At 58.1% G+C, this 27,734-nt stretch overlaps 1 protein-coding gene across 2 annotated transcripts; it reads left to right on the forward strand.

Annotated features, from left to right (window-relative positions):
• On the forward strand, positions 1–27,600 carry MICALL1 (MICAL like 1). 2 transcript variants are annotated; one of them, XM_068559897.1, is made up of 16 exons: positions 1–523; positions 4,746–4,794; positions 5,228–5,369; positions 9,733–9,821; positions 10,946–11,088; positions 12,671–13,116; positions 14,679–14,736; positions 15,419–15,798; positions 17,248–17,663; positions 20,285–20,419; positions 21,043–21,169; positions 21,305–21,395; positions 21,542–21,615; positions 24,331–24,445; positions 24,616–24,662; positions 25,713–27,600. In XM_068559897.1, exons 1-16 carry the CDS (start codon positions 378–380, stop codon positions 25,832–25,834), a joined length of 2,580 nt encoding a protein of 859 aa, XP_068415998.1. In that variant the 5' UTR covers positions 1–377; the 3' UTR covers positions 25,835–27,600. The 2 variants fall into 2 exon arrangements, with proteins under 2 accessions (XP_068415998.1, XP_068415999.1); XM_068559898.1 differs by having other exon boundaries at positions 17,248–17,657.
• The last annotated feature ends 134 nt before the right edge of the window (positions 27,601–27,734 follow it).

Consider the following 27,734-nt stretch of genomic DNA (forward strand, 5'->3'; position numbering starts at 1 on the left):
GAGGCCAGCGGGACGCCCGCGCCCGCGGCCGGCCCACAGCTAGGGGAGCTGGCGGCGGTGAGTAGGCGGCGGCCGGCCGGGCCGGGCCATTCGGGCAGCGGCTGCTCGGGCAGGTCCGGGCAGGTCCGGGTGGGAAGCAGGCAGCCGAGCCGGGACCCCGCTCCGGAGCCCGAGCGAGGGCTCCGAGGCCGCGGCCCCGCCTCCTCCCCGCCCCGCGCCCGCCGCTAAGCGGGTCGCGCCCCGAGCTCCGAGCCGCGGCGGCAGGGCCGCGCCGGAGCCACAGCCGCAGCCGCAGCCGGAAACCGGCCCGAGCCGGGCCCGAGGGTGAAGCCCGGTCCCGGCGGCGCCCGGAGCCGGACCCGAGCCCCGCGCGGCTCATGGCGGGGCCGCGGGTCGCGCTGCTGGCCTGGTGCCGCCGCCAGTGCGAGGGCTACCGCGGCGTGGACATCCGCGACCTGAGCAGCTCCTTCCGGGACGGCCTGGCCTTCTGCGCCATCCTGCACCGGCACCGGCCCGACCTGCTGTGAGTGCTGGGAGGGCGGGCGGCCGGTCGGGGCGCAGGGCGGCGCGGGCTCGAGCTGGGGACCCCCGCCCCCCTCAGTGACGCGGAGCCGGGGCTGCGGCAGGCGCCGCCCCCGGAGGCCAAGACTCCCACCCTCCCGCGGGCCCCCAACGCCTCGCGGAGACCCTCTGATCCAGCACACCCCTCCCCCACTTGGCCTCTTTGACCCCGCCCACTGGAACACAGCCCGCCCCCCATGCTGGTCTTTCTGCTGAGGCCCCGGCCCCGCCCACAGGGCACTGATTTCCGCCAAAGGGACACCGAAGCCCCCAAGGCCTTGCCTCTTTGAAGGAGCACCGAGCCCTCCTCGGGAACCCTGGGCCTTTCTTACACTAAACTCTTAAACAGGCACTCTGAGCAGCCCCCTCCACGTGGGGCATTGAGGCCTGTTCCCTCTGTGGGGCCCCCTTGCTTTGATTCCCCCATGCGATCTTGTTTCCAGGGCACTAGCACAGTGCCTGGCACAGAGGAGACCCTAGGTTAATAGAGGTCAGATGAATGGATGTAACCCCCTCCCCATTAGGACACAGACCTGTCTCCCCAGGTGTGTGCCCCATGTCCTGCTGTCCTCAGTGGGGCAGGGAGGCTGAGTGAAGACTCCTAGGGTCTGACCTACAGCCCTAATGGGCTGTTCCAGGGTGTGAAATGGCCTCTTCTTGCCCCCAGCTGCCCAGTGAGGTTCCACGGGAAAACTTATTCAGACCCCAGAGCAGTTGACTTGGTGTTTCTATCTCAGCTCCCTTTTCCTTGGGCCCTGGAACCTCTTCCATTCATTCATTCATTCATAAAACACTGAGTGCATGTTTATCTGGCAGCTGCCATTCCTTGTACTTCCGGTCTCATCTGCAAATTGCGGACAAGAGTCATGGTCCTTGTCTGTCTTGCTTACAGCCCCTCAGACAGGGCTCCCCAAGCCTCACAGGGTCTGGAGTCTTTGTGTGTCTGTTCCACCTCCAGACCTGTGCTCCCCAAAGACAGCACCTGGGAGGCTTTGATGAAGGAGGGAAGGAAGGGAAGGATTGCCTCAAGGATTCGATGGTGTAGATGCATTTAGTTTATTCTGTACCATGTAGGTGGTGGGGTGGGCCCTGGAGGAGAGGGTTTTGGGGGGTGTGGATGCAGAAGTGAACGAGATGAGGTGGAGATGTAGGTTGGCCGCTGCCTCTTGTGGGGCCTGTGCCACGGGGTAAGGGGGCTCAGGAGCCGGGCCTTGAAGGATGGAGAAGAAGGGCACCCAGATTGGACCCACGCATTAGAGCGGAGGGCTCGAGGGGTCTTCTGTTTTGGCTGGGGGGCAAGTGGTGAGGCAGGGTTGGCCAGTGTGTGACAGGACTCGGGTGTCAAGCTAAGCCACGCAATGGACCTGAGCCTGCCAGCACAAAGTGCAGGCTGCTTGGTTTCCGGTCAGCTCTTCCATGTCCTAGGTGTGCAACCTTGGGAAAATCACTGGATCCCTCCAGGCATCAGTTTCCTGGTCAGTAAAGTGGGCTTGATAATAAGACCTACCTCACGGGATTGTTGGGAGAAATTAAATGGGACAATGAACATTCAATTAACATTAGTATTATAAGTAGTGTTATTAAGCAGGAAGGGATGATGAAAGTGTCTCATTCCTTCATTTATTCCACAGGTGTCTGCAGAGTTATACTCTGTGCTGGACACTGTGCCTGGTAATGGAAATAGCTACTAACCAACCAAGAGGCAAACCCCACACAGTCTCCCGTGGCCTATGGGGGTAACAGATGTATAAGCAGTGCTGATAACTCCACGTGGGAAGTGCTGTATCAAAGGGCTAGGTTGGGAAGGCCTCCCAGCCGTCACATAGTCTTCAAGGAGATAGCAGGAGCCGGGTCAGGGCCGAGGGAAGGGCATTCCCGGCAGAGGGGACCACCTGAGCAGAGACACAGGCGGCACTGTTGGAGCCCATAGCACAGGGCAGGGAGGGCTGGGAGATGTGGCTGGGCCAGAGTGCTTAGGGCTTCCTGCTGGCTAAGGAGGGTGGATGGGGCCACGGGGAGGGATGCGGCTAGAGTTCGTGTCGAGCGGAGGGGGCTTCCCTCCTGAGAAGAGATCCAGAATCAGGTCCAGGCATTCATTTGCAAGGCAGGCCAGCATCTGGGCTGCCAGCCCATTGCACGGGAGAAAAACTGAGGCCCAGGTCCTATGTGAGGCATAGAGAAGACCTCAGTGATGGCTAGGGAGGATCTCCATGAGAGTAGGGCTGGGGTAGGGGCGAGGGCAAGTACCATCTTCTAAAGTGGTTCAGGCTTCTCAAGCTGTGTCATTCCCCCTCCCCAAATCTAGGCATCTTTAAGCTCCCTTGAGGGCAGGGACCATGTGGGTTTCATTTTTGTGCTCCTCATCTCCCCCAGAGCCAAATAGAACTTCCCAGCCTTCGAAAACTCAGAAAATATGTTTCCAAAGCCTAGATGTTGATTAGGGACGAAGGTAGGGGAGGGAGAAGTGGAGGAAAAATCGTAGTATCTTGGGGACCTTTACAGTTTTCACGCTGTTTCTGGCATTTATGCATTCCGTAGACATTTATGGAGTGCCTACTAAGTACCGGGCACTGTGGAGGGTGTGGAGTGCACGCCGTGAACAAAATGTGACCCTAGCCTTCTAAGAACACTGCTGGGAGACTGAGATAAACGGCCCAGACAAGCTGCTTTTGTCTCATTCGGCCTCAGAACAAGCTTTTGTTGGGGGCTGGGCTGGTGTCACAGTGTCCCTGAGGTTTAGAGAGGTTGTGTAGCTTGCTCAGGGTCACACTCTTAGGCAGTGGCCAAGCGAGGGGAGGAGTTCGGGACCCAGCTGAGGGGAGAAGGAAGCGGTCTGGCCAGAGGTGGCAAAAGGGGCTGAAGTGCATGCACAATCCCCTCCCCAGTCCACTCGGCCTTTTGGCCTTGGGCACCTCCTGGGGTTTGCAAACTACCCCTTCCTGCCTTGGCCCACGGTTCACTGTACCTTGATCTCTGCCTGGAGAAGTTAGCAGGCAGGTGGGCAGGAGGAGGAGGGCTCTCTTGTGTCTGTGAGGCCTGCCTCTAACAAGCCTGGTCCTCCCCACCAGCTTGGGAGGTGGTACGAGGGCTTCCCCTAGTTTGCAGATGGGAAAACGAAGGCCGCAAGGACTGCCGGCCCGCCCAAGGTCACACAGCCTGACCTGGAAGAACAGGGCCTGGGACCCAGACTTTGGAGGCCGTACTGCCTTCTCTGGCCTCTGGGTCCACGTCTCAGGCAGTCAGGCTGCAGTTTCCAGCCATAGAAGGACAAGGCGTGGGGCGGGTGCACCCAGGAGGCTGCTGAGCAAGAAGGCTGGGTCTCCTCTGCTGGTTTCAGCCACTCCAGCAGCTGGAGCCAGGAGGCGGGGAGGGGAATAAATAAAAGCTAGGTTACTCAGAAGGCCCTGCCACTTCTCACCTGTCCCAGCTTAGGAACTGGGACACCCTTCACTGCTCCCCGAAGGATGGTGCCCCCAGGAGTGGCGCAGCAGGGTTGGCCAACCGTTCAGTGTCGGCAGCTCTGGAGAATGTACTATTTCCAGGCTGGTTCAGACTTGTTCTATTCCTGGCCCCACTGAAACAACATTCCTCTTCGGCCTGGGTAAGGGTTTCAGCAAGTTGGTGTGGCTTCTCCAGGTTTGTGACATGCAGTGGAAGGAACAGAAATGTGGATTCCCAGGGCGGCTTCCTCTTCCAGGGGTGGCTTCCTCTCTCTGGGCCTCAGTGTCCCTATCTGTAAAGTGGGGTAAATACCTGCCAAGTAGAGTTGAAAATAAATTCAAGACAGGAGCTCAGCCCAGTGCTCAGCGTGAGGTCAGCAATCCGTGGGTGTCCTTGTTGTCACCAGCATTGGTCCTGGTCTTAGTTTTATCTTTGCCACTGAGTCAGGACATGGCTTCCTGGGGGATAAACTTGAAGCTGGGGCTTCTCAACCCCGCCCCTTCTGAGTGATTTCCAGCCTCTGCTTGGAGGCCCCCCGGGGCCATGTGCTCATTCTCTGCCCCACCTGGCAGCCCCCGCTCTATTAGCATGCGTTCCTTGCCTCAGTTTCCTCTTCCACAGTCCACAGACCCCTCCCCCAACCCTGCTGAGACCCAGGCTGGCTGGGATGTGGTCACCTCCACTGGTCACACCCCTGCCCCAGCCCTCTCCTCAATGCTCCTCCCCCACTTTGTCTCTTGCAGAGAGTTTGATTCACTTTCCAAGGACAATGTCTTCGAGAATAACCGTTTGGTGAGTCCCCCAGACAGATGGAAGCCCACGAGGCTGTGTGTTTTGGGAGGGTGTGTATTGGAGGGCAGGGGTCTTGCAGGGCAGGAGCTGAGGTGAGGGGCTCGTGGACCAGCTCCCAGAGAAGCTGCCTTGCACTGGGGCCCTGGCTGCTCCTCTCCCCACCCCCTGCTCCCCTCTGGCCCGCTTGTGCCTGGAGCGCCAGACCTTCCCCTTCTCCAGGTAACAGTCACCCCTGCCCTCATCCCCCTCATCCCGCTGAGCAAAGCTGGGTCTATGCAGAGTGGCGCCCGCTGACCCTGCCTCGTCGTCCTCTTCCTGCTTGTGACTGCTTCTGTGCACCCCGCATCCTTCTCCCACCCCTGCACCTGCCCCCCACCCCACGTTTCCCCCTCTGCCTCAAACCTTCCCCCACCCTGGCATCTGCACCCCCCAGGCCTTTGAAGTGGCTGAGAAGGAGCTGGGTATCCCTGCTCTCCTGGACCCCAATGACATGGTCTCCATGAGTGTCCCTGACTGCCTCAGCATCATGACCTACGTGTCCCAATATTACAACCACTTCGCCAGCCCTGGCCAAGGTGAGAGGGGTGCAGCCCTTCAGGGAGGCTGGCCCTGGGGGCGGGGCACGTGTCCCACTGTCTTCTGAGCTGCAAACAGGCACAGGGAGGCAACTCATCATTCATTCACTCACTGAAATATTAATTGAGTAAAATAACACTGTTCTTGGCCCCGGGGGGGTACAGCGGTGAAGGAGGTCGCTGCCTTCGGGGAGCTCATAGTCTGGCGGGGGAGACAGACAACAAACGCGTGAACCAGTAACTGAGCGAAATAACGTCAGAGGAGGGAATTCCCTGGTGGTCCAGTGGTTAGGACTCGGCGCTCCCAGCGCAGGGGGCACGGGTTGAATCCCTGGTCGGGGAACTAAGATCCCACAAGCCACTTGGTGTGGGAAAAAATTAAACAAAAAAAAATTAATAATGTCAGGGGAGACAAAGCAGGGCGAGTTCATCCGCTGTCTGTGAGTTCACCTCTCTGGCACCCACCCTCACTTCCTGTTTGCAGACACCTCCCTGGGGCTTTTTTCCTCCAACGGGGAAGTGGTCCTGTAGGGCTGTTGTGCACCATCTTCCTCAGCAGTGACCTTCAAGGCCTGAGAACTAAGAGGCTGGGGAATTGTGTGGGGTGGGATAGGGGGGTGGGGGTGGGGGGATGGGAGGCTACAAGGGTATTTCTCTGCCCTGAGTCAGGTCACTGGGTGGCTACTGAGCCTCCTGCCTGGAGAGTCCCCATGCGGGGATCTCTCCTGGGCCTTGTCTTCCGCAGAGAGGAAATGGGCTCAGAGAGGGGAAGGAAGGAGCTCAAGGTCATACAGCAGGACAACCAGATTCGGGCGTCCCGACTCCTGCGCTGTGTCACTGCTGTCAGGGGTCCTCTGGGGGTGGGCACCTTGCCCCTCCGCTTCCATGTCAGTCCTTCCTCCAACCTCTGCTCTCCATGAGGACAATCTCAGCCCATCTCTTAAAAAAAAAAGTATTCTAGGAAGTACGGCTTTTTTTTTTTTTCTCACTGGGAGTAAAACATGCTTACTGTAGAAAATTAGAACATAGAAAAAAGCATAAAAATTAAAAGATTAAAATAATCTGTTACTCCCCATCCCCCCCATGATGCTAGGGATTACTATTATAATTGAACAAATAACATTATATATATTTTACTAGAAATAAAAATGAAAGTATTTCTCAACTGCTGAGTGTCTGGTGAGAGGCAGCATGGACTGAACGTTTTTGTGCTGCTATTTACTGTCTGGGTGACAGTGGGCCATAGGGTCACCTCTCGGCTTAGGGTCCCCTTTGCAGTGAGGATAAGAACAGCGCCCATCTCACAGGGTTGATGGGAGCAAATGAGGAATAATGACCTGTGTCTGGCCCTTATTGAGGACTCAAGGTTACTATTATTATTACTTTTTTATTTCATTGGTTAGAGTTTAGCTTGCTCACCTAGAATCACAATTCAGTCTTATCTTCTGGAGGGTTCCCTTTGGCCAAACCCCAATCTCCCTCTACTAAGCTCTTCTCTGGAGGGCCTCCTTCCGGGGACCTGCGGGGTGGGCAGGTGGGGCAGGGCCCTTGGTAATACTGTCGGTGGTGCCCACTTTGTTCCCGGTCCTCACCAGGCACCCTGGGGGTGAGGTCACCCTGGTGGCCCAGCTCCCTGTGCTCTGCCCGGGGCGAGAGCACCCCCTGGACCTGTGGGGAACTCCTGTTGCTAAAGGCACAGCTTGTGCTTTCCATACGGCTTAGCCCCTAAATGCAAACCATTTTTATCCCACCTGCTGCTCAACCAGAGGAAACGCAGCGAGGTGTTCCAACGCTGGAGGCAAAGCTGGCTCTTAGGCTCCCCAAGATGGTCCTGTTCTGTACTTTCTGGGTGAGGGGAGGGATTTCAAGGGTAATTTTGGCCAGGCTTGACTTTCACTGGACCGGGTAACTTTGGAAGCTGGCCGTGGCTGAGACAACACCGTGCCGTGCTCTCCTTTCATCTTGTGCCAGGCTCCGTGGAGACCGGTGACCCTGGGCACGTCAGCTGACCCCTGACCTCCAGGAGCCACAGCCTAGTCTGGAACCAGAGTGTGACGGAAGGAGGCCCAGTGGCTGAGGGACTCAGAGGAGGGGTACCTCCCCCCTACCAGGGTGACAGGGGTGGTGTCATCAGGATGAAGCCCAGTTTCTTAGCGGGGCCCCTGAGGGCCTCTCCCCACTTAGCTTAAGCCACTCACTGCCCCAACTGTAGTCATACTGAATTTCTTGTGCTGCTTTGAATATATCACATTCCGTTACTGCTAAGCCTTTCTTCTTGGTGATCCTCCAGTCCCTGTCCCCACCCCCCATGCTCTGGCACATTCTTTCCTACTCATCCTCTCATCCCACATTTTGCCTCCTCCAAGCAGCCTGCCCTGATATACTCCAGGTGCTCTTATAACCCCCTGCCCTGTGGTGAACATATAAGACTCTGGTCATAGTATCTCGATTACTCCCTCTCCCCTGTAGACCATCTCTGTCTAGTTCACAGCTACATGACTCCAGCACCTGGCACTTATTCATTCATCTAACAAATATTTATTGCGCCTCTACTGTGTGCCAGACACTGTGCTAGGTGCTAGGGGGAGAGCTGAGAACGATACAGACTCACAGAGCTTGCAGTCTAAAGGATGGGGGAGGGAGAGAGAGAACAAAGTAATTAATATAATTGCAGATGAGTCCGATAAGGAAACAAAATAAGGTAATGGTATAAAAAGCAACGAGAGGAGGAAGTGGCTATTTTAGGTGAGTAGTCATGGAGGCCCTCTCTGAGGAGGTGACATTTGAGCTAAGCCTTGAACAAGGAGGAGAAGGAGGCCATGTGAAGATCTGGGGAGGAATATTCCAGGCAAGGGGGCAGCAGGGGACCTATGTGCTCCAGGGGAGTGAGGGGGAAGGAGGAGGTGAGGCCAGGGTGGGGGTGGGGGTAGGGGGTGGGGAGGTGGGGTAGTGGTGGTGGTAGGGAGTGGGCCCCAAATTTTTGACCATGACTAATGGTAAGAAATATGTTTCCCATTATTATCCATGTTCATGTACACATATGTCACTGAAACAGGTTTCAGGAAGCGATTCTTCCCCTTAAAACACGAGATGCCCGCGGATATTTCCTTCTAGTTCATCTTTACGATAGGCTGATTGCAGTCTACTCAGTTGATTTCAGGGTCCGTTAATGGATTGTGACCTGAGGTTCTGACAATGCTGCTGCCTTAGACCACAGTAAGGAGTTTGGATTTTTTTTTTTTTTTGGCTGGGCCTCACAGCTTGCAGGATGTTAGTTCCTCAACCAGGGATCCAATACAGGGACCCCTGCACTGGAAGTGCCTAACCACTGGACCACCAGGGAACTCCCTGGATTTTACTTTTAAGAATTAGCATACAGTAGTATTGATTTTTCTTTTGGTATACAGTTCTCTGAATTTGGGGGTTTTATTTTAATCACTGGGTACAGAGTAGGTGCTTAGTGGATATTTGCTGAAGTAATGAAGGAGTGGAGTCATGGAGGAGGCGGGTGGGCTGCGGGGTGGGTTTCTTCCGGTTCGAGGGCGTGCAGGCAGGGTTCCGGGCCGCACCTGCCCACTTGGGCTTGGGTGGGGCAGCTCCTCGGCCCCAGGGAGCCAGCCCATCTTCCTGAACCTTCAGGCCGGCGCCGTGTTGTTCCTCTCCTTTCCTTCCCTTCACCCGTTCAGCCTCGTGGGAAGGAAGCTACCCGTCCTTTCACATGTTGGGCGCTGATGGTTCTGTGCTTGTCCTGGTGCCTTATTTTATTTTATTTTTTTTTAATAAATTTATTTATTTATTTTTGGCTGCGTTGGGTCTTCGTTGCTGCACGCAGGCTTTCTCTAGTTGCGGCAAGCGGAGGCTACTCTTCGTTGCGGTGCGCGGGCTTCTCACTGTGGTGGCTTCTCTTGTTGCAGAGCACGGGCTCTAGGCACACGGGCTCAGTAGTTGTGGCACGGGGGCTCTAGAGCGCAGGCTCAGTAGTTGTGGCGCATGGGTTTAGTTGCTTCGCGGCATGTGGGATCTTCCCGGACCAGGGCTCGAACCCGTGTCCCCTGCATTGGCAGGCAGATTCGTAACCACTGCGCCACCAGGGAAGTCCCTGGTGCCTTATTTTTCACGCTGCTCTGTGCGGTGGGAGTCACTGTCCCGCGTTGCGGAGGCCTGGCAGGGTTGGGTAGCTTGCCCTCGGCACTTAGTTTGGAAGGAGGCATCCCCTGCCTCTGTGAAGCGGGAGCCTGGTCCCACTGCATCGGTGCTCTGTCCTCAGGTGGTAGCCATGGAGCTCAAAGCTCAGGCCAGGTTGGGCCTCCTGGACCTCCAGGGTCTCCAGCTGCCTCAGAGTCTCTTTCTGGTCTCTTGGCAGCCGGGGTCTCATCACCCAGAAAGGGCCTGGCAGCATCCTCCCCGCCATCTGAAGCACCCACTCCCGCGGAACCAGGAGACAGGGCTCAGGTAGGCAGATGCCGGGGGTGGGCAGGTGGGGTGGGGGGACAGCTGCCACTGCCGCATTCAGCGGGTGTTCTTGGTCCCTTTCCCGTTGGCTTTGGAACTAGATTCTCACAGACCAGGCCAGGGCGGTAGGGGCAGGGGATGGCCGGCCTGGGAGGGGCACAGGGCATCCACAGCACTGACTCTCCATCATGGGACTGACAGGACTCACCCATGCAATACAGCAAATTCTCCCCTTGATTCCCGTGAGACAGAGCTTTAAACTTCCTAGCGTGATTCTGCTTAATCCTCTCAACAACATTGGGAGGTGGGTATTGTGTGTCCCGACGTACAGATGAGGAAACTGAATCTCAGAGAGGCTTGGTCATTTGTTCAAGATCTCTCAGCTGGGAAGTGGGGGCCGCACTGCCAGCCCCCTGCTCCAAGATGCTTAGGGGGTGACACCAGCGTTTCACATCTGGACAGCACTTCACAGTGTGCAGAGGGCTTTTCCCACCTGCTCCCATCTGCGCCTTGCTGGAGGACCTCTTGAGGGACAGGGAGCCCAGCCCACGGTGGGTGCCCAGTGAGCATGTGCAGGGCTGAGACAGGCAGGGGTTACAGGATTCCATTTGGCAGGTAGGAACCCAAGGCTTAGAGACGAAAACAGCTTGCTCAAGGTCACAGTGCTTAGAAGCTGAGAAACTGGGACTTAAATCTGCTTGGTTCTAGTTGCGGGGACAGAGAAGGCAGATGAGGTGGGCCTAAGAGGGCAGCCACCTGTCAGGCAAGGCCCACCCGTGGGGACGGGAGAGGGACAAGAGCGGCTCAGGGGAAGGGATTATACAGCCGGAAGCTGCCTCTCTGGCGGAGAGGGCCCCAGAAACTGGAAGTCCGGATTTTTATGTTTCCATCCTGACTCAGTGACCTTGAGCAAGTCTTTCCCCCTTTCTGGACTTAAAAGTTTCCTCACGTGCAAAACAGTGACAGTCCCCACCCTCTGCCCCTCTGGGGCTCTGATGGAGTGTGTTAGCACCGCGCACTCTCGGGAGGTGGCCACCGTTAGAGCGGGGAACAGGGAGTCTTCTTGAACAGGATGGCTGGTGACCCCGCCCCCACCCCCAGTCTGCCCACCCCGTTCCCTGCAGGGCGGTGAGTGCTCCTCGGGCAGCCTGTCAGAGCAGGGCGCCCACCGGACCCCCACCAGCACGTGTGCGGCCTGCCAGCAGCACGTGCACCTGGTGCAGCGTTACCTGGCCGACGGCAAGCTGTACCACCGGCACTGCTTCCGGTGAGTGGTGGGGGACCCTGGGGGGGCAGGGAGCTTCCCTCGATTCAGCACCATGGCCAAGACCCCTGGCAGGCTCGTCATGCTGGAGCATCTTGCTTTTCCCCATTTTACTGATGAACAAACGAAGGCCTAGTGAGGGGAGAAGACTTGGTCAGTCACAGAATTAGAGACAGAAATGGGGCCAGAGCTGTTTGAGACTAAGTACCTGATGATGCTTAAGGGGCAGAATGTGCTCTAAAAGCTGTTGAAAAAAGAAAGCATTTTAAAGATCTTATTTTATTTTTATTTTTTGTCTTTTCTTCCTTTTTTTTTTTTTCCTAAAAGAAGGCAGTTAAAAAAAGAAATCATAGTAACAACTTGCTTTCAGTGTGTGGCTCCCAGGAGAAGCCAGGTCTAAGGAAAATGGAATAAGAGGCAGGGAAAATATAAATAGCTTAGAGAATGTATGAAAACGTTTGATATGTTAGAAAAAAAAATCAGCAAAGAAAATTGAATAGTCCATGGAAACCAGTGACTGGGAGTTATAGTGTGTATTCAGTTGTGGTTTAGAGTGTGTGTGTGTGTGTGTGTGTGTGTGGTGTGTGTGTGTGGGGGGTGTGTGTGTGTGGTGTGTGTGTGGTGTGTGTGTGTGTGGTGTGTGTGGTGTGTGTGGTGTGTGTGTGTGGTGTGTAGTGTGTGTGGTGTGTGTGCGGTGTGGTGTGTGTGTGTGGTGTGTATGGTGTGTGTGGTGTGTGTGTGGTGTGTGGGTGTGTGTGTTGTGTGGGTGTGTGTGTTGTGTGTGTGTTGTGTGTGTGTTTGTGTTTGTGTTGTATGTGGTGTGGTGTGTGTGGTGTGTGTGTGGTATGTTGTATGTGGTGTGTGTGTGTGGTGTGTGTGTGGGGTGTGTGGTGTGTTTGTGGTGTGTGTGTGGGGGGGGTGTGTGTGTGTGTGTGTGTGTGTGTGTGTGGGGTGGCTGGACCTGGAACCCCAGGCACCTGATTGCAGAACTGAGGTGTCATGGGGGAAAAATCTCGAGGAAGGGAACCATTGCACAAACACAGTCACGTCTGGCCATCAGGGCAGTGTTTTAAAAACTTTTTATGGTGACATACGTTTGACAGTGTGACCAGTTGTAAGTACATCCCTGAAATCAAACTTGTATAAATAGATGCACAACTGGAATTAGAGTTTCATAAAACAAGTGTGATACATTCTGATGTATCGTATTTTATTCTATTTCATAACAAAACAAAACAAAACAAAAAAACCTGGTTGGTTGAAAACCACTAAATTGATTTCTTGAGCCACTAATGAGTGGCAGCCCGCACGCTGGATGGAACCTCCGGTGGAGCTGGGGGAACCTTTGCTTCCTCTTGCAGCAGAAACTGAAGGCGTGTTTCACAATTTATGTTGCTGATTTCACATGGTTTTATTGTTGTGCTGTGATTCTGACATTTACCCTTTTTCTTTTCCGCTGGGAAGTTCTGGGTACTGAGACGGGATCCAGGCTGGCAGTTGGGAGGAGGGGTAGCCAGCACCCTGGGCCGGGCTGCCTGGCTAAGTTGATCCCCCCATCCCACCCCACCCCTGTTCTCCCTGGCAGGTGTCGGCGGTGCTCCAGCACCCTGCTCCCCGGAGCTTACAGGAGTGGGCCAGAGGAGGGCACTTTCGTGTGTGCGGAGCACTGCGCCAGGCTGGGCCCCGGTGGGCGGTCAGGGGCCAGGCCTGCACTCCCCCCACAGCCAAAGCAGCAGCAACTTACAGAAGAAGCCAAGGATGTGGAGAGAGGCGGCCCCAGCCCTAATGCGGCTGCCGGGGGCGAGGTGGACGTACCCAAGGCCAGCCCCGAGGGCCGACCCCAGATCCCCACCAAGCCCCGGGTTCCCGGCAAACCACAGGAGCTGGCCAGCCCCCCGGGCAGCCGCCCCACACCTGCCCCCAGGAAGGCCTCTGAGAGCACAGCCCTGATGCTCCCCACGCCCCGGCCCCGGTCCAGCCTGCAGCAGGAGAACTTGGTGGAGCAGGGAGGCGGCAGCGGCCTGGTGAATGGTGAGCAAGGGCCCGACTGGGGCTGGGCGCTTCCTGAGGTGTGCCTGGGAGTATTCGTGGGGCCGCGCTGTCCGTGCCTGTGTGTGCTGTGGATGTGCTGGGGATGACCGTGGTGCTGAGGTTATTAATTCACACAGCAAATAGTTACTGAGGCCCCCCGGTGCATGCTCTGTTCTCCATGCTGCAAGGACACAGATCCCTGCCCCATTCTGTGTGCCCAGGATGTGTGTCCTCTTGTGTCCATCTTGTGTGCTTCAGTTTCGGGGTGTAGGGAGTGTACATCATGTGTCCCTGTGTCCCGAGTGTGTCTGGTTCTGTGTCCACACTCAGGTGACCTCCCCTCCCAGGCCCAGCCTGTGTGCTTGTCCACATCTGGATGTCTGGCAGGGGACAGCTCAGGGGCTGGGGGTAGGGGAGGGTGTGTCCCTGGTCAGATGGGCCCCTGGGGCACTCCCCAGGCTGGCCTGTTCTGCAGTGGAGACCCCTGCCTCACCCCTCATTGTCAGACCTTCCCACATGACCTCCCTGGGCTTCCATGAGCTCATGGAAACATGGTTCCTTGTAACCTGAGACGTGCTGGGCAACTCTTATCAGAGGAGGCCCAGGGCAGGGAGACTCCCAGGGTCTCCCCCTGGGACTTGTTCGTTCTGTTCCGCACTCGTAGAGGCCTCTTCCTGAGCTGGGCGCTGGGGATAGAGATACTGTTCAGACCTGTTTGTGCCTTTGAGGTGCTGCCAGTCTTGAGGGGGAGATGGACAGAGACATGAGGATTTTGGTAGAATGTAGATGTCTGTTAAGATGGGGGAGCAGAGGCTATGGTGGGATTCACAGAGGACACTTGGGAGTCAGGGGAGGCTTGCAGGAGGAGGTGACCCTGGGGCTGAGTTGAGACAGTATTTCCTGTCCACTTTGGGGAAGTGTCAGAGGGGCACTTGGGTTCCCCCTTCCTTTTTTAAAATAATTAATTAATTAATTTATTTTTGGTTGCCATGCACGGGCTTTCTTTGGTTGTGGTGAGCGGGGGCTACTCTTTGTTGTGGTGCGTGGGCTTCTCATTGCGGTGGCTCCTCTTGTTGCAGAGCACAGGCTCTAGGTGCGCGGGCTCAGTAGTTGTGGCTCGCGGGCTCTAGCGCGCAGGCTCAGTAGTTGTGGCGCACGGGCCTAGTTGCTCCGCGGCATGTGGGATCTTCCCGGACCAGGGCTCGAACCCGTGTCCCCTGCACTGGCAGGTGGATTCTTAACCACTGCGCCATCAGGGAAGTCCAGGGTTCCCCCTTCTTAACTGAAATATGAATGGGGTCTCTCGGTGTCCTGGCCTTGCCCCTTTGACCTTCTCTACCTGTCACCTTTGGTGTTTATCTAATCTCCCTGAGTGCTGGGCTGGGGAGGTACGAGGGTGCAGGTGAGGTTGCCATGGCCACCTGGAGTCCATGACTTGCCAGGTGGGACGGAAGGGCATCCTTGGTAAGGCAGGCACTTGGGCTGGCTCCCTGGGTGCCCCACTCTGCTGCCCGGCTCACAGCTGCCCATGAAGACTTGTTTCACTCTCCTTTCCCATCTAGGGAAGCTGCATGAACCCCCCATCCCCAAGCCCAGAGGGACACCCAAGCTGTCAGAGAGGTATGCTGGCCCTGAGGGGTTTCAGGGCCCTGGTAGGGGGAAGGGGAGTACCCTGGGGTCTGGGCGGGTAACAAGGCCATGTGACCCACCAGCACACCCTCCCGAGAAGGGGTGGGGCTCATCTCTGGGGGCAGGAGCCTGTGCCCGCATCCCCTTCCCTGTGGCTCCCCTGGGACCCCCTCTCCTGTGGGCAGCAATGCCTGGTGGAGACGGCTGCCTCTGGGGTCCCTTCACCCCTCCAAGTCTCTGCTGCCTGTGGAACGAGGGAGGCCTAGGCCTCGCTACTAGAGTCGTTGTGTGAATCAGCAGCAGAGTATAGAAGACCCAGCAAAGCTCAGCTGTACACCTGGCTCAGATCCTCCAGCCCTGGGACCCTGTGTCACAGGCGAGGACATCGATTGCCAGCTGTTCTTTGGGAGCTGTGTTTCCCCTGTATGGTCCATGAGAGAGAGGGCAGGGAAAAGAGAGACAGAGACAGAGACAGAGGAAGGGGAAGAGAGAGGCCCCCCTCTTTCTGTTTCAGCTCTGGGCCCAGACTGGCCCCACTGGGCTGGGGTGAGAGAGGAGAAGTGTGCAGTTTCTCATCCACCCCCTTTGGGCTGCACTCAAGACTGTCTGGGGAGAGAAGGACACTGCCCCCCTTGCCTCCTAATGGTTTCTGCTTCTTCCTGCCTCCGTCCAGGACACCAGCCCCCAGGAAAGACCCCCCATGGATCACACTGGTGCAGGCAGAGCCAAAGAAGAAGCCAGCCCCGCTGCCCCCGAGCAGCAGCCCCGGGCCGCCGCCACCGGGCCGGGACAGCAGGCAGGTGGAGAACGGAGGTGTGGATGAGGTGGCCCCACGGGGCCCGGAGGTGGCTGGCCCGGAGCCCAAGCCCTACAACCCCTTTGAGGAGGAGGAGGAAGAGCCCCCAGCTGCACCCAGCCCAGCCACTGGCCCTGCCCCGACTCACCCGGAGTCTACACCCAAGCCCCTGCACCCCTGGTACGGCATCACCCCCACGAGCAGCCCCAGGACAAAGAAGCGCCCTGCCCCCCGAGCACCCAGTGCATCCCCCCTTGGTGAGTGCCGTTCTCGGGAGCTCTCCTGACAGTTGGGACTCGGAGGGTTGAGCACCTGGGTCAGCCCAGGGCCAGGGAAGGGCACGTGGTGCCACAGGATCCCCTCCAGGCCAGGTGCCGTGTGTGTCATGTCTGTCCTCAATTCTTGAGCAAACCTGTGAGGTAGGTATCATACCCCATTTTGCAGGTGAGGAAACTGAGGCACAGAGAGGGTAAGTGATTTGCCCAAAGCCTCACAGCGCTTAAGCAGTGGAGGCAGGATTTGAACCCAGACTCCTGACTATACTCCTAACCCTTTGTAACCCACCTCACAGGGCTGTTGTGAGAATTAAACGTGTTATCCATCGATGTGCGTAACACCGAGTCAGGCTCGTGGAAAGCGCTGGGCAGGGGTTAGCTCCAGTCCTGCCCATCTAGTCACTCTCCTCCAGTTGCCAGGCGCTTGGGCTCTGACCTGGCTGCGTGACACGGGTGCTAGTGACTCTGAGCAGTTCCTCCCCTGTGTCTGTCCTCCGTCTCCCCATCCGGAATATGGAGGTGGTGGGCCAGCTCCCAGGCGCCGTGCCTCCCTCTGCCCAGCCCTCCCTCTCGCCGTCTTGCAATCTTCTCGGGCCCTGTGCCTGGTTACCTTCCACCATGGCTGGGGTCCAGCTACCTCTGAGACCTCAGTGGGAGCCCCTCAGACAGTGGGTCCGAGAGCACATTAGAGATGACTGGAGGCCGGTGCTCAGGTGGCCCAGGCCCCCCTCTCCGGCCCCTGCTGGTGCCCTGGGACCCTCCAGCTGAGCGTGGTGGGTCAGCTGATTGGAGGTGATGGGCGGGTGGGAGATGCAGCCAATGGGATGAGCTCTGAGTCGGACACAGCTTGGTCCAATCCCAGCCCTTCTCCTCTCTGAGTCTGTTGCCTCACTGGGAAAGCGCAGATGATACTCTGAAGCATGGTGTCCCTCAACGCATGATGATAAAACTGGCATGGGGCAATGCCTGGCCTGGAGCCGGCCACCGCCAGGGCTGCCTGCTTCTCCCTCTCCTGCTGCCCTCCCTCCCACCTCTGCTTGGGTCAGAGGCAGAGAAGGCAGACAGAAGCAAGGCTTTTTTTTGACCTTTTCAGTTTGGCTTTGCTTTGGGTCAGATCAGACATGGGAGGGGAAGTGGAGGCTGCAGCCACGCTGGATGAGGAAGCGAGGGCCGTAAGGAAACCAGGGCTACGACGCGCCACGAGGCGCACGCCAGAGCCCGAAGAGCGCAGGGTGAATTTGGATGATTTGTCTGCCAGTGACCTTGGTCCAGTCACACCTTTGCTGTCCTCTGGGCTCTTGCCTGTCTGGATGTGGAGGACTTGGGTTGCCAGGGCCTGCAGCTCTGTCGAGAGTGGAGCGTGTTAGGTGAGGCCGGAAGGCCTGACTGTGCCCCCTCATGTGGCACCCACTTGTGTGTTTGTTTGTACAGCTCTCCACACCTCCCGCCTGTCACACTCGGAGCCACCCTCAGCTACCCCGTCGCCAGCCCTCAGCGTGGAAAGCCTGTCATCCGAGAGCTCCAGCCAGCCCCCAAGTGGGGAGCTTCTGGAGCCGCCAGTTGTGCCCAAGAGCTCCTCAGAGCCTGCTGTCCATGCCCCTGGCACCCCTGGGACCTCGGCCAGCCTCTCTGCCAACTCCTCCCTGTCTTCCTCTGGGGAGCTGGTGCAGCCCAGTGTGGACCGGACAGCTCAAGCCAGCCCTGGCCTTGCCCCCAATACTAGGGGCAGCCCAGGTCCCCCTCCAGCCAAGCCCTGCAGTGGCGCTGCTCCCACCCCTCTTGTGCTGGTTGGAGACAAGAGCCCTGCGCCTTCCCCTGGAACCTCGTCCCCGCAGCTCCAGGTAAAGGTGAGTGCCTCACCCTCGCTAAAGGCTGCTGTCCTGTCTAGTGGCCGTGGGCCTGGTCTCAGGGCAGGGTCTCTGACCCTTCCATCGTTGCTGGCCCTGACTTGTGGGGTGACCTTGGCTGTGCCCATCTACCCATTCACCACTCCATTCATTGAGGCACAGCTCCACCTCTCCAACCTTTCACCCATTAGCCAGACCTCCCGTCCATCTGTTCATGTCTCCACTTGCCTGGTCTTCCATGTCTTGAGGCGTCTAGCTCTTATTTACCTGCCTAGCACACGCACGTGCCCATTTGGGACGCATCCACCAGCCACCACTTACCCACACATCCTTCTGTTCACCCTTCCGTTCACTGAGGTCCTGTTTGTGCCAGACCCTGGCACAGTGGCGTTGAGACCCTGTCCTTGCCCTCTAGGGGCTCACAAGCTGCTCAGGGAGACAGGCCTAGATGATTGTTCTACAAGGCCCCCTGGGGTAGAGCACAGAGGGGAGGGGATGACTCCCTTCTTGGGGTCATTTTCCTTCTCCAGAGACCTCAGTCTCCCCTCCTATAGAATGGGGCAGATGGTGTTCATTGAGTCCCTCCTGTGTGTATGGGCTGGCCTGGGCTCCAGAGGTGAGATGACTGTGGCGATCCCTGCCCCCTAGGTGCTCACAGCCAGGTCGGGGTGGGGTACTGGGGTGACTGTGCCTTGTGTAGAGTTTGTTTTTTGGGGAGACGGGTAGAGGAGGGGTCGGCCCTCAACAGGCAGAGGGCCGAGGAAACAGCTTTACTGGGTGCTTCTCTTGTGTGCCACTGCAGGGGTGCGGACAGCCCGTGCTGTGGGCTCCCCTTCCCAGGCCCCTTCCCAGGCTGGCCCTGCGCTCCATCCCCTCTGGGGGCTGCAGTGGGCACGAGGAGGGTCTGCTGGACACCCATCCCTGGGAGCTCGTTTTCCACTTGACCTCTGTGGCTGGTGAAGCACTTGTTTCTCAGTGTCACGCCAAGAACCAGGGGTCACCAGGGGTCAGGACATTCCTCTGGGCACCTAGTTCATGAGGGGGCCTCTCCTGCCACCAGAGTCCCTTTGCGCCACCAGGTTCTGATTCTGCATTTTTTCCCGTACTCTGCAGCCCTCTGAGGGCCCGGCTGTAGTCCTGGTCTGACCGACCTGACAGAGGATAAGTCTGGGGAGGAGCCTGAGCTGTTGGTTTGTGCACCTTTCAAATGCCACTAACCTTCCCGGTTGCCTGGGCAACCAACCGCCTCCTGTCCAACTCTGTCACCACCTGCTGTGTGACCTGGAGAAGGCCCGTCCCATCTCTGGGCCTCCGGATGCTCTGAGGAGCCCCAGGGTTCCTTGCGGTGGGGGGTGGGGGAGGGAGTTGATTTTGGACACCCCTCCCCTGCCCCCTACAGGCAGCTGCCTTTCAGCATGTTTCCTGTCCCGAGGTCTGTGAAAGGTTGGTCTGAAGGAGTTCTGTGGCTGAGAACCCTTGAGGGACTGAGGGGCCTTTGGGCTGTTTGGCCCTGCTGGGCCCCTCTGGGTGTGACTGTGGAGGGTGTGGGCAGAGCCCAAGTGGACTTCCTCCTGGGGTGCCCCATCCCTTACCCTAACCCCAGGATTCGGAGAGAATCCGAGACACTGGGGGCAGGAGACAGGCAGGCCCCTTGGGCGGGTGCTGCCCTGTGGGGCCCAGACTATCTCCCTGCTGCGCCTGGACTCCGGCCTGGCACTTTCCTTGCTTCAGATCCCAGAGCAGCTGCCAGCCTGAAGGAATCTCCCCCAGGCTGGCACAGGTGAGGTGAGCGGGGCTCCTCCTTCCTCCCCCCAGCTGTTGGAAAGCCCGGTAAATACTCCTGGGAACACTCCATGGCCTCAAGTGATGCCTGTTTCTGATGAGCTGGGGAGGGTGGTTGGAAGATGCTGGCACTGCCCACGTGGCAGGCAAGACCTGTTCCAGTGGGGGGCCTGCCCGGCTGTGCTGGCCTCAGGACAGGGATTACCCCAGAAGGACAGAAAAATGCAGAGCTAGGGGGCAGCAGAGGATGGGGGTCTTTCCTGGGCAGGAAGGGAGCTACCTTCCTCCTCCCTCTACTGCTAGTGGGTTCCCTGTTTTTGCTCTTCCTGGCTGGGGGACCCTGGGCAAGGAGCTGAACCCCGGAATCCCCGCTGGGAAAGGCGTGGTTGTGAGGCCTGGATGAGCTACTGTAGCTCTGTCCCACCCTAAACTGCGCGTCCTGACCACTGCCCCCAGCGCCGGAGGGCTGCCCCAGCCTGAAAGAGAGTCTCACTGCAGCTTGGGCCCGTGGGAAGAGCGTGACCTTGAGCCAGTTACTTAACCTCTCTGAACTTGAGTTTACTCAGCTGTGAAATGGGCACGACACTACCCACCTTGTGGAGTGGTTGTGAAAATTGAACAGGAACGTAGAGAAGTATCCAGTGCAGCAGCAGCACACGGGAGGCGCTGGGAAGTGGAAGTGTTTGTTGAATGACTGAGTTCCTCAGCGACTGGCTGCTGTGGGGTTCTCTCTCTGCCTGATCCCTACCGCCTGCTTTCCATGGTCCCATGTGATCAAGCTGCCTGGGTCTTACTGACCCCTCCCTGACTTATCTTCTGCCACGTCTCCCTGCCTTTAGTCTTCCTGCAAGGAGAATCCTTTTAACCGGAAGGCATCACCCACAGCGTCCCCAACTGTAAAGAAGGCCACCAAGGGCTCCAAGCCAGCGAGACCGCCTGCCCCAGGACACGGCTTCCCGCTCATCAAACGCAAGGTACAGCTGGGAGCCCCAGACACCTGGCTGCCTGGGCCCGGGCCCCCTCCCTTGGCCGCCTCAGGCTTCCCGTGGGACTCTGCCACAGGATGGGCTGCCTGGGCAGCTTCCCTCAGATGCTGGAGGGGGCATGCTTGGGAGGCCCAGCTGGGAGATTTATTAACTTGCAGCCAGGGGGATTTTGAGCAGATTAGCTGCTCTGACCAAAAGCATTGGGTGATGCATTTAAATTGTTACTAATAATAGTTCAAGGATCAAAGCGTTCACATGACATACTTCTACTTAAACAGCTTAGAGTGTTCTCAGGTTTCTCCCTCTAATAGGGTCACTTTCGCACATTGTGATATATTTTCTGGAGTGGCAGAGGAGGGGAGGAAGTTGCCGTGAAAAGGAGGAAGTTGTATCGCCCTCTGGGCATGCCTGTCGATGCTGGGACCAGGGGCATGGCAGGGGCGTGGCCATCCCTACACCCACCCCTCGCCACACCGGGGTGTGGGACGGAGCCAGGGCGCAGGGCCTGTGGAGGCCAGTGCTGGCCGGAGAGAAGAGGGAAGCTCCTGCACCTGGCAGCCAACAGGTGGGAGGGCGGGCTGACCTTCAGGTAACTGGGCGCTGTCGGGCAGGTTCAGGCTGACCAGTACATCCCCGAGGAGGACATCCATGGAGAGATGGACACCATCGAGCGCCAGCTGGATACCCTGGAACACCGTGGGGTCCTGTTGGAGGAGAAGCTGCGTGGTGGAGTGAATGGTGCGGGAGTTGCCGGGGGCCTGGCGGGTGGGACTCGGGAAGGGGGAGCCTCTCTTCCAGGGTAGGAGCCGCCATGGCCCCTTTGAGGGTGGGGACTGCCCCCAGCCCTGGCCTCAGTGGGCATCTGGTTTCCAGAGGGCCGTGAGGATGACATGCTGGTGGACTGGTTCAAGCTCATCCACGAGAAGCATCTGCTGGTTCGGCGGGAGTCCGAGCTCATCTATGTGTGAGTCCTTGCTCCCCTTGGCTCCTGGCTCCTCTCCCCAGGATCCATAGAGCTTAGGGCTGGGAATCTTCACCTTCTTCCCTTATCAGTGACAACACAGGGCAGGCAGCCGCAGAACTAACCGTCACCTTATTCCCACCTTCCAGCTTCAAGCAGCAGAACCTGGAGCAACGCCAGGCCGACGTGGAGTACGAGCTCCGGTGCCTTCTCAACAAGCCAGGTGAGTGTGGCCACACCCACTCCCCAGACACCTGCCCTGGGGCCTGGTGACATGGAGGAGTGGGCTGGGGAGTGGACAGACCGGGCCCTGATGAGGATGCACAGGCAGAGTCTGGGAACAGGGCGGGAGGTGCTGTCTGGGTCATAACAGGTGAAAAATAAGCTCAAGCCAAGATGGGAGAGGGAACAGCATGGCCAGTGTGGGGCTGTGACATCTGTGGTGTTGGGATGACAGGCCTGCAGAGAACACCAAGACCAGAAGCAGACTGGCTTTTTTTTTTTTTTTATAAAGTAATTTTTTAGAATATTTTTTAATTTTTTTAAATTTTATTTATTTTTGGCTGCATTGGGTCTTCGTTGCTGCGTGTGGACTTTCTCTAGTTGTGGCGAGCGGGGGCTACTCTTCGTTGCGGTGCACGGGCTTCTCATTGCGGTGGCTTCTCTTGTTGTGGAGCAAGGGCTCTAGGCGCGCAGGCTTCAGTAGTTGCAGCACTCGGGCTCAGTAGTTGTGGTGCATGGACGGGCTTAGTTGCTCCGAAGCATGTGGGATCTTCCCAGACCAGGGATCCAACCTGTGTCCCCTGTATCGGCAGGCGGATTCTTAACCACTGTGCCACCAGGGAAGTCTCGCCTGGCTTGTTTTGGTACCCTCCTCTGCTGGAAGGTGTGGGTGGGCTCCTGGCAGGGAGGGGTCAGGCTCCAGGGCCCAGGGCTGCCTTGCTGAGCTAGGGAGAGCAGGTACCTGTCTAGAGGCAGCTCTGGGCTCATGGCCGTTAGGCCAGAGCATGGCAGGGCTCTGCTGGCGGGGGGAGGGCTGGTGGAAGTGCCCCTGCACAGCGTGGCTCAGGGTGACTCTGGGAGGGAGGGATAAGATGTGCTGAGAATGGAGGGGGGCAATGGGAGGATTGGGTGTGGAGTCACACAGTCCTGCGTTCTGCTGCTAACTTGCTGGGTGCCCTTAGGCAGCTTCCTTAGCCCCACCGAGCCTCAATGGCTTCATGTGTAAGACAGGGATGAAGGTGCCCACCTGGGAGGGTATTCTAAGGCCCAGGAGCCGGTGGATGTGGAAACACTCTGTGCCCTATGAGGGGCTGATGGCTGATGGTTATTATGTGGCTGAGCTGGGGTCTGACCACGACATGGGGTGAGCACAGCTGTGGGCTGAGAGAGACCACAGGACTGTGGAGTGTCCAGAGGCTGGAGCCAGGGCTTTTGACCACTTCCTCTGGCCCAGGTGGTAGGAATCGTTGTTCCCATTCAACAGATGAGGAAATGAAGAGCCAGAGAGGCTGAGTCTTGCACATTGGGGGTGGAGCTGGGCTTCTAGCCATGTCTCTGACTTGGGCATGACCCTGCACACGCAGCCCCTCCTGCCGGCTGGGACAGTGGCCCTGCTTTTCCACTGACCAGGGAACTTGGGAGGCTGGATGTGACCCAGAGGCAGGAGTGTCCCTGAGGAAGTCACAGAATGTCCCAGCTTTTTGCTGCCACCTATGAATCACTCCCAACTCTCTGGAGGCTGGGGCGTGGCCACCACTCAGAGGAAGCCGCAGCGACACCTTGTGGCCGGATTGGGGACAGCACCTCTGTACCCCAGGCCCGCGTGGCCCTGGGCTTTTTGTGTTGCTTCTCCAGTCCTCTCTGTGTGGTAGCAACACATCAGGGCTTGTCATCCTGTCCTGGTTGTTGCCTTTGGAGGGTGAGACTGGTTTATAAGGCCCCAGGTGGGCTGGAGATCCATAAGACACTGTAAGGGCTGTAGCTTGGATCAAAGCGTTCCAAGGCTGGCCGGGTACAAGCACTGGCTCCACCCTTGCTGTGTGACACTGGTCAAGGACTTAACTTCTGCAAGCCTCGGTTTTCCCACATGTAGGTTGGGGACATAACTTACCCAGGCCCCAGATTTGGGAAGCAGCAGAGTAGGATTTGAACTGGGGTGGTGACTCTGAAACCCACGTTGTCCCCAGAACTATGCTGGGTCAGCGGTTCCAGTTTTGGCAAGAGGAGGTGGTAGGGGCAGATGTTGTGGAGGGAAGGTCAAGTGTGGGCAACCCTCCCCTGGGAGCCTGTGGGCTGGGTGAGAGGAATACCAAGGTGCAGGTGGGCCTCTGAGGGTGGTTCCGTAGGATGGCTCAGGTTCTTGAGAGGAGGCTGGAGGGGCAGCAGGTGTCTGAGACATCAGGGACACCTCCTGGCAGGGCTCCCTGCCCCCAGGGACCCCTCTAGTCCACCCTCCTTCATGGCATTAGATGAATGTCCCAATATGCCCCTTGGGTCACATTGCTTCTCCTGCATGAGGACCCCTGGGGTTCCCTGTTATCTCCCCACCCCTGCCCCACTCTGGCCAGCTCGCCATTGGAGGCTCTCAGCAGGCCCAGCCTGAATCCTTCCCCCAAGAAACCACCTAGTGAACATTTGTTGAATGAGTGCATGAACAAAGCAGGAAACTCTTTGGCACGTGCTGGTCTGTGTTCTCAGAACACGTATTGTGCTGGACCTCCCGGAGCCCCCTTGGAGAGTTTTTTTGGTAGGCAGACTGGTGTCCTTGGTCTCTCCTGTGACAACCTTCCTTTCTCCAAAAATTTGTAATCCCCGCCCATCTGGGCCCCCTCCCTCAGAGTGTCCAGCGTGGGGCTGGTCCGCAGCCACCCTTAGCACTTAGGCGTTAGTTCCTCACTTCCTGGGACTCATGTCCCCAACTTTTCTCCTTGGGCAGAAAAGGACTGGACAGAAGAGGACCGGGGCCGAGAGAAGGTGCTGATGCAGGAGCTCGTGACCCTCATCGAGCAGCGCAACGCCATCGTCAGCTGCCTAGATGAGGACCGGCAGAGGTGACGTGGCTGGGGGAGGGGTTCCCTGGGGCTTCCTGGGGGCGGGGCCCTCACTGCCAGTCATCCCAGCGCCGCTTGCTCAGCCTGCGTGGACTCGGAGTCTGGAGGGGCCTGAGAGATTACCTCGTCCTTCCTCCTGTGGGACACTCAGCTTCCCTTTCTCATTTCAGGGAGGAAGAGGAAGATAAGATGTTGGAAGCCATGATCAAGAAGAAAGGTGAGGCCCCCCCTGGGGCTCTGGCCCACTTCAACTCCTGGAGGGTGGGGGGTAGGTTGAACAGAGGGTTGGAGTGGGCTCTACAGGGACGGTGTGTGCAAACTCCTAGCCCCTGTTTTGCCAAGAAGGCCGTGTATAGCAAGGCAGGTCAGCCTACAGCCAGGAGAGTGGGTGTGGGATGCCCTGGTGCCCACAGCGAGGACGGTGGCGTATGGGAGCATTTCCCAGGGCGCGTCTGCCTTAAACTGTGCTTTCCTCCTTGAGATCTGCAGCTGGTCTAGGAGGGGTCTGTGGGACCAAACTGCAGGCCGTCCCGCAGACACGATAGTGCCTAGAATGGTTAAGAGAGCACTGGACTGGGAGGCACGAGCCCTGGGCCTAATCTTGGTTCCACCAGTGACTCATTCTGTGGCCTTGCGGTTAAGTCTGGGCTCCAGTTAGACTGGATTCCAGTCCCAGCTCTGGCACTTCCCAGCTGGGTGGCTTGGAGCCAGCCACTTCACCCCTCTAGGCCTCGCTCTCCTTGTCCGTGGAATGGGGGTGATGGAGGCACCCACCTCCCGGGCGTGTGCTGAGGATGACTGAGGTAATGTGTATAAAGCACTTAGTCCAGGGCCTGGCACCTGCAAAAAGCTCGGTTGGTGTTAGTCTGTTTCAAAACTCACATTTTCCTCGTCCGTAATAAGTTAGGGGCTGGGCCAGATGATTTCTGAGGTCTCTTCTACCTCTGACAGTCAGTGTTCGTGTTGTAACCCACAGAGCTGTGAGCACCAGCCTAGGGGAACCAAGCCTTTTAGAGATGAAGGTCTGCCACGCTGTAGGGCTCCCCCATTGCTTTCACGGCGCTCGTCTCCTGATCCCTGCCGAAACACTGGGAAGGGGTAGGGTTCCGTCCTAGAGACGAAGAACCGGGAGGCTCAGAAAGGTGAAGGGGCGTGCCCACGGTTCCAGGCGAGGTGGTAGCGGTGGGCTGAGCCTGTTGGCCAGCGCTCCTAGGCCATCACCGCCACCCCCGGCCTGCTCCGATCGACTCCCCTCTCCCTTCTGCAGAGTTCCAGAAGGAGGCTGAACCCGAGGGCAAGAAGAAGGGGAAGTTCAAGACCATGAAGGTGCTGAAGCTGCTAGGAAACAAGCGTGATACCAAGAGCAAGTCCCCGGGAGACAAGAGCTAACAGCGCGGGCTGCCAGCTGGGGACTCCACCGCTCCTGGCTCGCCCCCGGGCTGTGCTCTGCCAGGGATGCCCAGCTTTCCTTCAGGATCAGTCGAGGGGAAAGATGACTTAAGGGGAGGGAGCCTCTGGGTGATGGCCTCTCCCTCCTCAGGGTCCTCTGGCTGGTCTGGGCCAAAGAGTTTTCTTCCCTCTCCTCTGAGCCACCGGCAGCTGCGCCTCAGCCCTGCCCAGCCTGGTTGTGATGACCCCAGATGCTGTGACTGACCCAGGGAGCGAGCCGCCTCCTGGGTCCGGGGAGCGGCCGCAGCCGAGCACACCCGCCCCTCGTCCCACCCAGCACCTGGTCTCCCGTGCCGGGCAGCTCCTTGGTCCCTCTTCCCTTCTGTACCACGTGCAGAGGGGAGCCTTACCTCTCAGAGTCTTTGGGTCTTTCTGCCCACGAGGTCTGCCCAGGGTGGACCTCTGGCCTGGGTCTCCTGCCCCCAGGGCTCTGCCCTCTTGGCAGGCCGGTAAGCCGGGCTCAGCCACGCTGGCGCCTTCCCGCCCCTGCCCTGGTTCTGAGTCCCTGTCTTCCTTTCGGTGCAGGCAGCCCTGACTCTCTTTCTCCTCACTCAGGACCTCTATTTATGAAGTCTCTTAATTAAGTTTTAGGTAGTTACCGTGTCCTCAGACACGAGTGGGCCTGGACAGACCCCTCCCTCTGTTCCTCATAGTTCTAGGAGCTTCCCTCGTCTCCCCTTATTCTGTAGGAGGTCTCCCTGTCCAGGACACCGTGCTGGGGTGGGTGGGAGCCTAGTGCTGAGGCCCCGCAGGGAGGGTCCCGGGGAGGCAGGCCCCAGCTGCAGTTCTGGCCCCTGCCCCTCAGCCAGATCAGCAGCAGGCGGGGCTGCTGCCGTAGGTGCTAACCCTGGTCCTTTACTGCACTGCAGCCCGGCCCCTCCTTTAGGCTCTCCCCGCCACCCCAGGGCTGGGGCGCAGTGGACCCACTCCCGGGCGGTCATCACCAGCCTGTCTTCTCACACTCGTCTGTTGTCTGTTCTCTCCCGACTTGTTGCTACCAAAGGACTCATGGTCGCTCACCCCCTGGGATGGCTGTGGGAGCGGAGGAGCCGATGGGGACCACCACCTTCCCCCCAGGGAATGTGCCCAGCAGCTCTTGGTCAAAGCACTGTTGCTGTAAGCTATTTCCGGGGTGCCTCTAGGGCCCCCTTCCCTCAGCACACCTATGGGGAAAGATCGCACTGTATTAATTTGAGAGGGTTTTCCTCACCGACAATAAACGGAGACCACCTCAGTCGCCAGTGCCCTGCAGCCTCGAGGCGCCTTCCCCTCGCCAGGCCTGCCTTCTTCCCTGCCTCTGCCAGGCCTCGAGGCCGGCATCTCTGCTTGCCCAGGAGGGCGTGGAGGGGCTGTCCACCCCCGGGGACCGCTGGCTGCCCCCCGGGCAGGCACCGCTGGCTGCCCCCCGGGCAGGACCCCTTCCTCTGGCTCCCGCGCCTGTGCAGCCCCCGGCCACCTCCTTCCTGACATGCCTGTTGACCTGCAGCTGGGGTCACCAACTCCAGCGGCAGGTGACACACGTGAACCGGGCTGGGTGTGTCCTGAGGGACGGCCCCGACACCCGGGTGGTGGGGACTGGGGTGAATTGGGGTGGATACGCCGCAACTAGAGGGGAAGTTCTCCCTCATTTAAGTCGACTGTAGCCTGTGGGATGTGGGCCCAGTGGGGCCAGATCTTTCCATTTTTCAAGAGAAACTGGAAATCCAGATGGTGCGTGTGTGTACTTTGTAAATGTTGGCAACTAATCCGAATTTAAATCTAGGGTAGGCTGCTGTGGTGTCACGGGTGGGCTGACTTTGTCCTGGGCTGTCCTGGGTTCTCTGGTTCACTGCCCCTGGGC

Source organism: Eschrichtius robustus, chromosome 13, assembly GCF_028021215.1.
Source record: "Eschrichtius robustus isolate mEscRob2 chromosome 13, mEscRob2.pri, whole genome shotgun sequence".
NCBI classification, from domain to species: domain Eukaryota; kingdom Metazoa; phylum Chordata; class Mammalia; order Artiodactyla; family Eschrichtiidae; genus Eschrichtius; species Eschrichtius robustus.